The sequence below is a fragment of the Lipomyces chichibuensis genome (assembly GCF_038497645.1).
Source record: "Lipomyces chichibuensis strain CBS 12929 unplaced genomic scaffold V1513scaffold_45, whole genome shotgun sequence".
Classification (NCBI taxonomy): domain Eukaryota; kingdom Fungi; phylum Ascomycota; class Lipomycetes; order Lipomycetales; family Lipomycetaceae; genus Lipomyces; species Lipomyces chichibuensis.
Genome location: NW_027117497.1, coordinates 92,349 through 102,933, shown reverse-complemented (window position 1 = coordinate 102,933; position 10,585 = coordinate 92,349). Strand labels below are relative to the sequence as shown.

General features: G+C 47.3%; 3 protein-coding genes across 3 annotated transcripts; 2 read left to right on the top strand and 1 right to left on the bottom strand.

Annotated features, from left to right (window-relative positions):
• Positions 1–870: 870 nt before the first annotated feature.
• Positions 871–4,496, bottom strand: V1513DRAFT_427535 (uncharacterized protein; the record flags this gene model as incomplete). Its single annotated transcript, XM_066896223.1, has 3 exons — positions 871–879; positions 936–4,227; positions 4,351–4,496. The coding sequence occupies 3 exons, from the start codon at positions 4,494–4,496 to the stop codon at positions 871–873; spliced, it is 3,447 nt and encodes a 1,148-aa protein (XP_066751288.1).
• Positions 4,497–5,550: 1,054 nt separating this feature from the next.
• On the top strand, positions 5,551–7,461 carry V1513DRAFT_452191 (stress-activated map kinase interacting protein 1-domain-containing protein). The gene has a single exon (XM_066899087.1). It carries the CDS (start codon positions 5,725–5,727, stop codon positions 7,240–7,242), a length of 1,518 nt encoding a protein of 505 aa, XP_066751287.1. The 5' UTR covers positions 5,551–5,724; the 3' UTR covers positions 7,243–7,461.
• A 78-nt stretch (positions 7,462–7,539) lies between these two features.
• Positions 7,540–10,083, top strand: V1513DRAFT_452190 (YL1 nuclear protein-domain-containing protein). The gene is made up of 2 exons (XM_066899086.1): positions 7,540–8,568; positions 8,620–10,083. Exons 1-2 carry the CDS (start codon positions 7,729–7,731, stop codon positions 9,997–9,999), a joined length of 2,220 nt encoding a protein of 739 aa, XP_066751286.1. The 5' UTR covers positions 7,540–7,728; the 3' UTR covers positions 10,000–10,083.
• Positions 10,084–10,585: the final 502 nt, after the last annotated feature.

The following is a 10,585-nucleotide window of genomic DNA, read 5'->3' as shown; positions in this document are numbered from 1 at the left end:
CTCAGGTAGGGTTAGCATACATGCAACAATTTCCCTTCTGGCCTTGCTCATTCAACGCCTGCCTACACGTTTAGCGTCAGCTTCCGTGCCCGTCACTTAAATCCGCAAAATACCTGACTATGGCCCCGAAAGACTGCCTGGTGCCAACGTTCGGCATATCGAAAGAGTGTATGTATGCGACTATTCGTCTTCTTATGGCGGTTGTGATACTCTTCGTAAGTGATGAATTTGTAAGTTCGACTTTGTAAGAGCGTTATGATGTCCAAAGTAGAAAGTTGCTAAATCTCTCTAATGAGGCACCTTGCTTGGCTGTCACTGGACCGAGTACCATTAGGAAGAAGTTGTTTAAGACCATATTATATATAATACATATGAATTCGCAGCACTTGGGTTACATATCATTTGCTAAACCTGTAACAAACCTTAATTGATGTCATTTTATCAGCCAAGAAGATGGCCACTGTCCTGATATTTTTGTTTAACCGTTGGTCACTAATATTTGAAAGTTGTATCTTGTGCAGAGGATATTATCAGTTTTCAGCATACGCTACTATATATTACTGTAGCACATTGCATAAGTGGTCAGTACTATATAGCAATAGAGAAAACAACTTACATTGACCGTCCAATATTTGCTAACTTGATATTCCCAAAATATTACAATATATATGTAAACAAAATTAAAATGCAACCAAAGTATAACACGCAACCGTCTGTAATATCCAATATATATATATATATACTACCAACAAGCTACAATATGTCATGGAAAATTCAAAACCAAGCTTTTGATACCCTACCTTCCAAGTACTTTTTACGCTCCCGCAAAAGCAAATTATTAGATAAAATATGATATGAAAGGAGTCTATGCTATTTAAACTACACATATAGTTAGACTCAAATCTCTAAAACCATTCCACAAACATTCAACTCACTCTCTGTCTTACATTCTGAGCTTGTTGATGAGGATAATCAGTATATACTGGAGTCATCCCTCCAATATAAGTTGAGTACATTAGATGTGTGCCATTCAACACAGGACTGGGTGCTTGTAACTGCTGTGAATTACCTCCTGGTCCGCCAACCAGTGGCAATCCTCTGAATTGCTCAGCTGGGTAAGAAACCGCCTGAGTCTGTCTTGGCGATGACAGACCACGAAATTGGTCGGCATATACAGCAGGTGGCGGAGGAGGAGAGTTCTGTACGTTGACGTATGGCAACTGTGATTGACCGGTGCGAAGTTGCTGCTGGAGTAAGGACTGTTGATAAATAGAAGGATTGACCATTTGAGACGAAGCTGCTGCATATTGTTGTTCAGGACGACCAGCTGCTGCGAGTCCCATCTGTTCCATCTGCATTGCAAGATAGTCCATAGCGGCAGGATCCGGCCGTGCGGATATATAATCAAGAGATGCCGGATCGTATATAGAGGATCCGTAATATGATAATTGTTGTAGTTGACCGGTCGGTTGTGCATGCTCTTCGCCAAATTCCCTCTGGTGTACATCACTAAAGACGCGTCCGTTATGATGATGGTTATGGTTATGGTGATGATGTTGGTGGTGGCTAGATGACCTGTTTGACTGCACAGTCGAGTGTTGCTGTGCTCCGTCCATACCTCCAGCAACTGTTGCGGAACCGTTACTACGTGACGACAGTCCCACCTCATCCATCAAGCGACGGTATCCCTGAGACGGATGGACCTTCAATCTCAATAGAACGTTCCGGACTGCAGCAATTGATCTCTGTCGAATGTCGGGCTCAAGAAAAGGTGTCGTGAGAATCTTGTAGATGACTATTGGTCCTTGTGCACTGTCTCTCAGAATCTCCTCCAACGCAGGCTCATCTGCGTTAAGAATAAGTGCCTCAAAAATGGCGCGACGCGCCTCAGGCTCAGCACGATAGTTGACGACTTTCAATACCGTCAGCGATGCAAGCTTGTGTGTACAAAGAGCAACAAGATGAGGAATGAGTCGAGGCGCAAGAATACGGTGCCGATTAGGAAGCGTGCACGTATCCAAAAACCATGTTAATAATAGTGCGCCGTTCGCATTTGTTGCCAACTGGACAGCATGTAAAGTAATCGCAGCAGCGAGAACGCGCTGCTGCTCCTTGTTTACGTAGTGACTCTCGAGACAGGCGCGCATGGCCCGAGCACCAAACCTTCCTTGAGCGATGTCCCAGAATCTGCTTAACATCGTCTCAAATATGAAATCGTTGTATGGCGACCCAAATCGCAAGCAACACTGCAAAACATAGTTTCCAAACTGATCAAGAAACAAGTGGACTGTGTAAGGTCGCAAACTATTGGCGATAATCTCCATCTGCCCCGTTGTGTTGGCCACGTCGATAACTTTTTGGGCCGCCCAAGTACCATTCTTGTGTATACCCAATTGCGCAAGATAAGGGGCAAGTCTTCGAAGCATCCTGGTTTTCACTTCCTCTGAGCAGTTGTCAAAAAGTTTTTGCACAACAGTGTTACCCAAATAGTCGCTAGCAAGCTCAGCGATTTCATCAAGCATGTCGACTGCGGCTGCTTCAATTTCCGAAACTGAACACGAGCCATTGTCAATACGCTTTCGAATATCGCGCAGCTTAGGAGCATCATAAACACGATTTGGATTAGGATCCGGGAGCGTAGGCAATTCTTCAATAAACGAGGTGAACGAAATAGCATTCGACAGATTGCTTCTAATCTTTGAAATCTCATCGTCATCTGCACCATACTCCCTCACAATTTCGATCATGTCAAGTTCCATGTCGCAGAGTGTGCGAGTCGGGATTGAGATAACCTTTTCTAGCTTGGTAGTATCCTTAACAGTATATGAAATGTCGGTTGACGTAGTTTTCGGGTCATTTTGCGGTAAACTGCTGATCGACAGAGAAGATGGTTGGACGACTTTAGCGAATCCGATTTTCAGTGGCCCTGTACCGGGTGCAATCTCCGTACCGTTTAACGCAGCTTTGGCTTGAATTGCAGCATCGGTATTAGAATAATTGATAAAACCGGAGCATTTATCTGACAGGATTCTCGCCGATTCGACAGTTCCATACTGACTAAATATACTGGTCAGCGATGCGACTGTCGCAGTTGGTGGGATGCTTCCAAGCCAAAGTGCGCGTGTCGGTCCAATGGACATGTCATCCAAGGAGTTTATTATAGATGACTCCTCAGCTGTGACAATATCACCATTCAGAATGCCTGCAGAGTTGCTGGTGTTCGCTGTGTAGTCACGTCTTGATGGCACTTGTACAAAAGATTTAATTCTTGACTGTAGATCTGGTCCGGCAGTGGTTCGCGATCGAGGACGGGAGCTGGCATTGTGGTGGCCGCCTAACTGCCCAAGTTGATCCAGATCGTGATGTTCGTCCATTTCTTCCACCAATCCCTCGAGTGCAACGCCGTTTCTTTCGTCATACCTTTCAGAATTATTGACGGAGTAAGACCGTAATCTATTGACATCCGTACGGAGTCGCGTCATGTCGGTAAGGAACGACGAGCTTGCAGATGCTGAGGATGGCGATGGACCGTTTGACACGGTTAAACGGCGCGTGCTTGATTCCGAATTCTCTTGCGGCTGCCTACTGACAGGATGAGGAGTGTTTTCAAGACCTAGATAATCTAGCGTGCTGAGCGCAGGCTGTTCACGGTCAGAGGTCATACTTTCGGAAGTGCCGTTCCATGAGTTTGAAGAAAATACAGAAGAACCGAAGGCACCATACATGGGTCGATGTGTGGGAAGATTGAGGGACCCAGACCGGTAGCGCGACTGCACGCTTGACTGATGAAGGACACTGGGAGATGAAGACAGAGTTATTGACGGAGACATATGACGGTCTAGCTGGTCTTGATGATTGCTGAAGAGCGAGGGAGACGGAGCTGTGGTAGATAAAGCCGATTGTGATAGAACGCCGTTGCCGAGAGGATTGAGGATTGGACCGCCAGTGACAGACGATGACGTCAGACGGGAAGGCAGCGTTCCGGCACGAGCACGTTGACGGAAAGCCGGGCTAAATGTTGACGGCGAGGATGATGAAGACGAAGTAGTTCCGACAAGGTCGGAACCAAGCCCAATGCCTCCTGGAAAATCCACCGAATGAATCGAACCAGATGTGGCCGGGGAATTGTCGAAGATGGACTCGCGTTCTCTCTTGGGTGACACCAGAGGTGAGTTAGCGCCTAATTGTGGCCAGAAAGACATATCCTGGACCTGAAGTTCGCGCGCACTGGATGGAATGTTAGTTTGACAGCAGACGACTGCTATAAATAGAAGCGGTAACAGAAAAAGAAAGAAACGCAGGCCAGGGAGCAACCGCAAAAGAAGATGTGCGTACCGTTTTGAAATATACCTTGGATCGAAAGCCGACGGCGACGCGGCGCTTACTCTTAAAGACTGTGCACGACTAGAGTCGCTACTGAGAGCATCAGCTGGCTGCTGTTGCGGACGTTCTAGAGCAGCCACAGACGGAGACGACCGAGAGGAGAGGTTCGCCATCGATAAATCCTACGAGAGGAGCCAACGGAGATGAGGACTGGCGAGCGTCGAGCGGGGAGCCGCTGACAACGAACGACTGACAAGGATGGATGCCGGCAGCACTTTGTGGGGCACGCGGCAGCCTGAGAAACGAGCACGAATCAGTCACACGATGAACTGGCAATATAACACACTCTCACACACGCGGTGCAGACGAATACTGGCGAGTACTTTGGCAAGCCGAGGGAAGCGTCCGATGGAGCTTAACTGTGACGCGACACCCGGTAAAAGCGTGAATGGATATAATGAATGAGATTATGTTGAGGAGTGCGGGTCGCCAAGCGAAGCACAGCGCTGAGCGTGTATTTCTAACAGAGCACGCAATAATTTAGCAATTGAATGGAAGTTAAGATGATGCGGTGTCGATGTGTCGATGGGCGGAAGTGACGAGGAGTTGTTTGCGGTGAAGCGTGGAACAACACCAAAAGTGTAGTCTAGAGTAGACGTGGGAACGGTGGTACGCGATTAATTTGCTTTCACTACTAAACCAACGCAACGTTAATTCCTCATCTACTTTTATTACAACCAACACACCATCTCAAGGAAAAGGGATTCAAATGAAAAAAATACACTACGCAGAAATAAGTAAATGAATGAAGAAATGATCACAGAAAATACTATTAGAATTTCTAAGCTAGTTTTACAACAATAAACTATCCACACTCAGATAGTCAGTCATTAATCACAACGCACAAAACGTAAGTCCTCAAAGAGGACGAAAGCAAAAATTACAAAGCCCAGACTACCCGAAGATAGTTGGCAGCCGCAGACAATCCGCGCTGTGCAATGCAGACTCCGCAACCAGTTACCGAGAATTCATGAGCTCCGGTAACGCTTTCAGGTAAGTATGAAGAAAAAAAAGAGAAGAAAATTCAAAGATGGATGGACGGGGCCCACAATTTATAGTCAAAGCTTCTGACGGGTGAGCCCTAGCCCGGAAATTGCAGAAGCCCTAACGTACCCTGGACCAATTATAATATGCACTGCCCAACTCGTTACTACTTCCCCAGCCACATAGGAACTGTGGCTTTGTCCAGACTCCGACAATAGTAATATACACAATGATGATAAAATATATCACTCATTCTATCTAGTCCCCGACTGCACAGATGAAGCTATGACGTACCACTAGAATAGTTCATCCGCAATCCTCTACAGCAAATATTGCTCGTCTCAGATTTTGGTCTCGATGTCCCTGCTGCACGACCGCTGCTTTATTCTCTACAGCCTCCGCACGTCCTATCTAGACCGCATCCAGGACGGTGTGGGCGAGCGTGTCATACACATTGACAAAGACCTCTATTCCAAAGCATGGGCCGTTGACGCTGCTTCACACGCAGGTCCCGCTATTGCCGATCCGCCTCCTCAGTTCAATCCAGAGTATCAGTACTCACCGCCTATCCCGAATTTTGTCGAATCGGACCGCGTGCATTCCACATCGACGCCAGACACGCCGGCCCTTCATGCCCGAGGTACCGCCTTAGCCGTTGGAGAATTGGCCGACGCCATCAATGGTGTGCGACGAGGACGGCGCAAGAAGAAACAGAAAATACGCACTCTGCCTGACGAAAGCTCAGATTCGGACTTTGACTATCACGACAGCGAATTTGAAACAGACGACGAGCAACTCGTGGATCAAGGCGAGGACGAGGACAATGACGGCGTTCGATACGAGTCGACCGACTATCACCCATATCGGGTTGACAGATCTAGCCAGATCAACGATGACGAGAACGAGAACGAGAACGATGAGATGGAAATTGAAGAGTTACAGAGGGCAGCCAGGCAGATCAAATTTTCGAAGATGCCGGCTCGCGCCAAAGATCTCATCCCTGATGTTGACCAAATGCTGTCAACTTATATTCAGACAAATAATCGCAAGCAACATCACACTGGGCGGCAAAGCGGAGCGATGTCAGACGCCGAAGCTAACTGGAAAGGGGAAGAAGCTCAGGTGGCAGACATCGGCCTTGCAGGGAATTCAGAGAGCAAAGGAATGAAGTTTTTGCAGTCTTCATCGTTTCGGGGTGCCGTCGCTTTCGACAATCGGTATAATAATGTTTGGGGCGATATTTCAATGGATGAGAATGTATTACAAGAAGACCGCGTCAGCGACGCTGGCGCAGTAAGTGGTGTGTCTACTCCGGTGCTTTCGCAGTCGGTTCCGGCTTATCTTTGGGAAGACCACCTGCTAGGACGAACCACTTCTAGCGAAGACCTGCCAGAGTCAGTGTCGTCTAGGGACCTTGCACGTATTTCAGTTACCGTGGGGCATGTATCCAACTTGTCAGCCCTCATCAAGCTCTCTCAAGCAGCAGAGAAAAATCCTTTCGAGATATATACATCAGCTTCCGGTGTTGGGGAGCTCAAGCCATTACGCTTGAAGTTATATTGTCCTACGTGTTTAACGCCAAACTTGCCATTCGAAGTAGTGGTGAAGCCATATGTCACGGTCGCTGATACCATCGGGTACTCTCTCTATAGGTATTGGGAAGAAAAGAGAAAACCCACATTGACTGAGGACAAGTGTGATGTTAACTTGTGGACGCTCAGAATTGTTGAAGAAGATGGTGAACCCGACAGAGATTTTCCTGCTCTTGATAGAACGAGGATTATTTCCGCGTTTAGCTTCGACGAGTTTGCACTGGTTGAGGCAACGCCAGCTCAAGTGAAGGAGAATCAAAAGCTGACACCGCAGCGGCGATAAGAAAATATGGATTGAGGTTTCGACGATTATATGTAATATTATAATTGGCATTTGAATTTTTGGCGTTGTGATTATCGGGCACCGGCGTTTGAGTTATAGCTGATTAATTATGACGTAGTATTACTCGCGATGAATCATAACCCGCTAAAGCAATTGCAGGCGTATTATCTAAAATGCGTAAATTAATTATATCTTTGTTAGTGGTTTCTAAGCCGAGAGGTACATTATAAAGGGTTCTTAGGATGCTTGCCGAATATTTTGAATTGGGTGGCAATCAAGCCGCTCAACGCGTAGCGGTTTCAGTTGTATCTACCTTAACCACCCAGCGTTCCATATTCATTCTGATGATAACACGGAAATAAGGTTCTCGATTTTTCTCGTCTGTTTGCTACATTTAGGACGATAGTCAGCTGCTATACAATAAACTACGGTTGTAGTACTCCGCACTAAGGACAACGCGGCAAATCTCGTGCATCTTGCTCGCCAATGTCTGTTAGCGATCAATCACGGTCACGGTCACGGTCACCGACTTATTCCGATTTGGAACAGGAGGATTCAGATGTGTCTGAATCTCCAGAACCAGTTGAGCTTCTGGTGACCGGTCGCGAGAAGCGGACTACGGCTGGAAATCGCTTGAGAGGATTGTTGGACATTGAAGAAAGCCTCGCTGAAGAAGATGATGTAGATGGAATATTTGCAGAGACGGACGATGACGAGGATTTCGCGAGCAGTAGTGAAGAAGAAGAAGAAGAAGAAGAAGAAGAAGAAGAAGAAGTAGAACGAGGAGGAAAAGGAGAAGAAGGAGAAGAAGGAGAAGAAATCGATGACGAGGAGAAGGACGAAAAAGTTAAACTAGGAGAGTATGAAGTGGTGATTGAAGCCGCCTTAGATGGTGGTGAAGATGCTGGCGAGGTAGACAAGACTTATGGGGACCAACCGGAGAAGTCTACCAGCAAAAAGAGAAAGCATCCTGAAACTGCGAAGGATGACGATATGTTTAGTGACTCGGCACTCTCTTCAGACGAGGGTCCCGGAAGTGCTGATGGTGAATCAGATGTCGGCGAGAGGGAATTGATACGCCATGAGCAACTGGAGAGGAAACTACAACGAAAACGACAAGCCCAGCGTATGGGTGTGTTTATCACCAAGAGGAAGCCAACAAGAAAAGCTGAAAGTTTAAAGGATGAATCAAATCAGAATAGGCAGAAGAGGGCCAAAATCAGTGCGTTTCAAGCGCCTGATGTTGTGCGGTCTAGCACACGTGCTCACACTGTTAAAAACAAAAAGTATGTTCTACAAAGATTACGGGAGCAAGAGAAGCGAAAGGTAGGTTGTATCAATTTTCATGCCCTTTATTAGGCTAACAAATGACTCCAGGCGAGCAATCCCGTCCATCACCAGCCCAAGGACAAGGAGGTGCTGACTCAGGAAGAACGTATCCAGCGTGCCAAACTTATCGAAGAGCATAATGTGGCGTCTCTCAATCAATTTTTTGAGCAAGAAGTCATTCGCAAGAAAACGCAACGGGCTGCAATGTTCGCACAGCGACTCATACTACTAGGTCCTTTCATTCGGTGGCGGAGTGTTCAAGTTGACCTACCGGTCGACCAAAGGCGACTGATTGTCGAAGAAATTGAACAGAGCGAAAGGCCTGATGGTCGGAAGAGGTCTTGGAGGAGACATCTTGGGGAAAACGATGAAGAGAAGCCAGAAAAGAGGAAATACGTCAAGAAAGCCAAGTTAGATTCTAATGCAGGCGCCGCTTCGAGCGCCAACCCCGGTAGCAATGAGAACGCGATTGGTGCGCCGCTAAGCGCGACCACGGAAGCCTTGCACGACATTGCAGCAGAACTCCCACCAACTCAAACATTTCCGATCTTGCCAGCAATTGAAACGAATGATCCAGATATGATCGCACCCGTCGTGGCTGATGGTCGGGCCAGTCGGGAAGATGGTCAGCAGATTGACATTCAAGACTGCGGGCCTGTTGAGCCAATGTCTCCTCATATGAAAGCTCCGGAATTGTCGCCATTAAAGTCTACATCTAATACGGAAGGAGACAGTAAATCACCTGATGGAGCTTTGTCTGGTGCCAAGTCGAGGGTCGTGGATGGTCAAGATGACCAGGCGAATGAGCCACATTCTATTTGGAAAGTGGAGGATGATTATGACAGTCGAGCTCCCACGACAGTCAATACGAAAGACGGCGACTTGGATGAATTGGAGAAGATGACAGTACCTGAGGATGTGTCTGCTACGAAATCGGTCATCGGCGACGACAAGAACGACTCTGAAGCGACTGAGCCTCAAAATGCGTATACAGCGTTGGACGGGATATTGCCGACAGAAGAGACGAAGCCAGAGTCTACCCTGTTGCCAGTGGAGTTGGTATCTTGCTCAACAGAGTTGGTTTCGTTGATTGATTTTCCTTCCGACCAGAAACTGGACGCTTCCACGGTGCGGTCAGTGCTCTTGGGACCACAGGCGTCGTCCGGGCGTACACCGGCAAGAGCGAAACGTCACTTATGTCCAATTACCGGCAAGGCTGTGCATTTCAGAGATCCTGTTACCGGTGTCTGTTACTCAAGCCTTGAGTCATTTAAGGTCATACGGAGAGTTTTGTCAGGCGCAATGCCTTGGAACTCTGCCTTTGGAGAAGGAATGTACTACGGTAAGGACGATAGTTCACCGGAATGGCTTGTTCGGCAATTGGAAGAGACAGGAGTGGCTTGTAGCCCCCCCGCGACTGATCGATAGCTCACAGCCTTGTTATTGCGTACGGTGTTAAGTCTGGATGTATTTAGGTAGCAGTAAATTTATGATATGATATGGTTAATTTGACGACGACAGCGACAGTGAATAGACCCAGAGTCTTGCTAGCAGCGCAGCAAAAAGCCCACTCCCTGAGGACGATTTTGTCCTTTCATCCGGCAGGAACAGTGGTACTCGTAAATTACTGGTTATTGTAGGTAGTCAAAGAACACAAGACGCTTGTTTTCTAGGCCCGCCAAGTGTTAGTTGGCGATGGCATCAGCCCGCAAGTGTCCGTTTCCACATATACCATCTATATATACATCTGCTGGCGATCCTTCAATGGACTTTGTATCGGACTCGTGCCCACCCCCACATGGCATACACACTGTGCTTATGGCGATGGGACAATGGAGAGATGCGCATCAACTTGCTAAATATATCACTATACCGCCAATGCAGATAACTGGCGCCACCTTTATCACCAGAAGATTATGTGCAACGGCCAGTTCGTCACCAACTCGTACTGGCCACCTTTAACCTCAGTTCCAAGATCCTGTTTCTCCAGCGAGAAGACTTTGCTTCAGCGCGA

Excerpts from the sequence above, each read along its gene's own strand:
- V1513DRAFT_452191 (XM_066899087.1), top strand. The coding sequence starts at position 5,725 with ATGTCCCTGCTGCACGACCGCTGCTTTATTCTCTACAGCCTCCGCACG.
- V1513DRAFT_452190 (XM_066899086.1), top strand. The coding sequence starts at position 7,729 with ATGTCTGTTAGCGATCAATCACGGTCACGGTCACGGTCACCGACTTAT. Across the intron at positions 8,569-8,619 it reads GGGAGCAAGAGAAGCGAAAG|GCGAGCAATCCCGTCCATCA; the intron begins GTAGGTTGTATC and ends AAATGACTCCAG.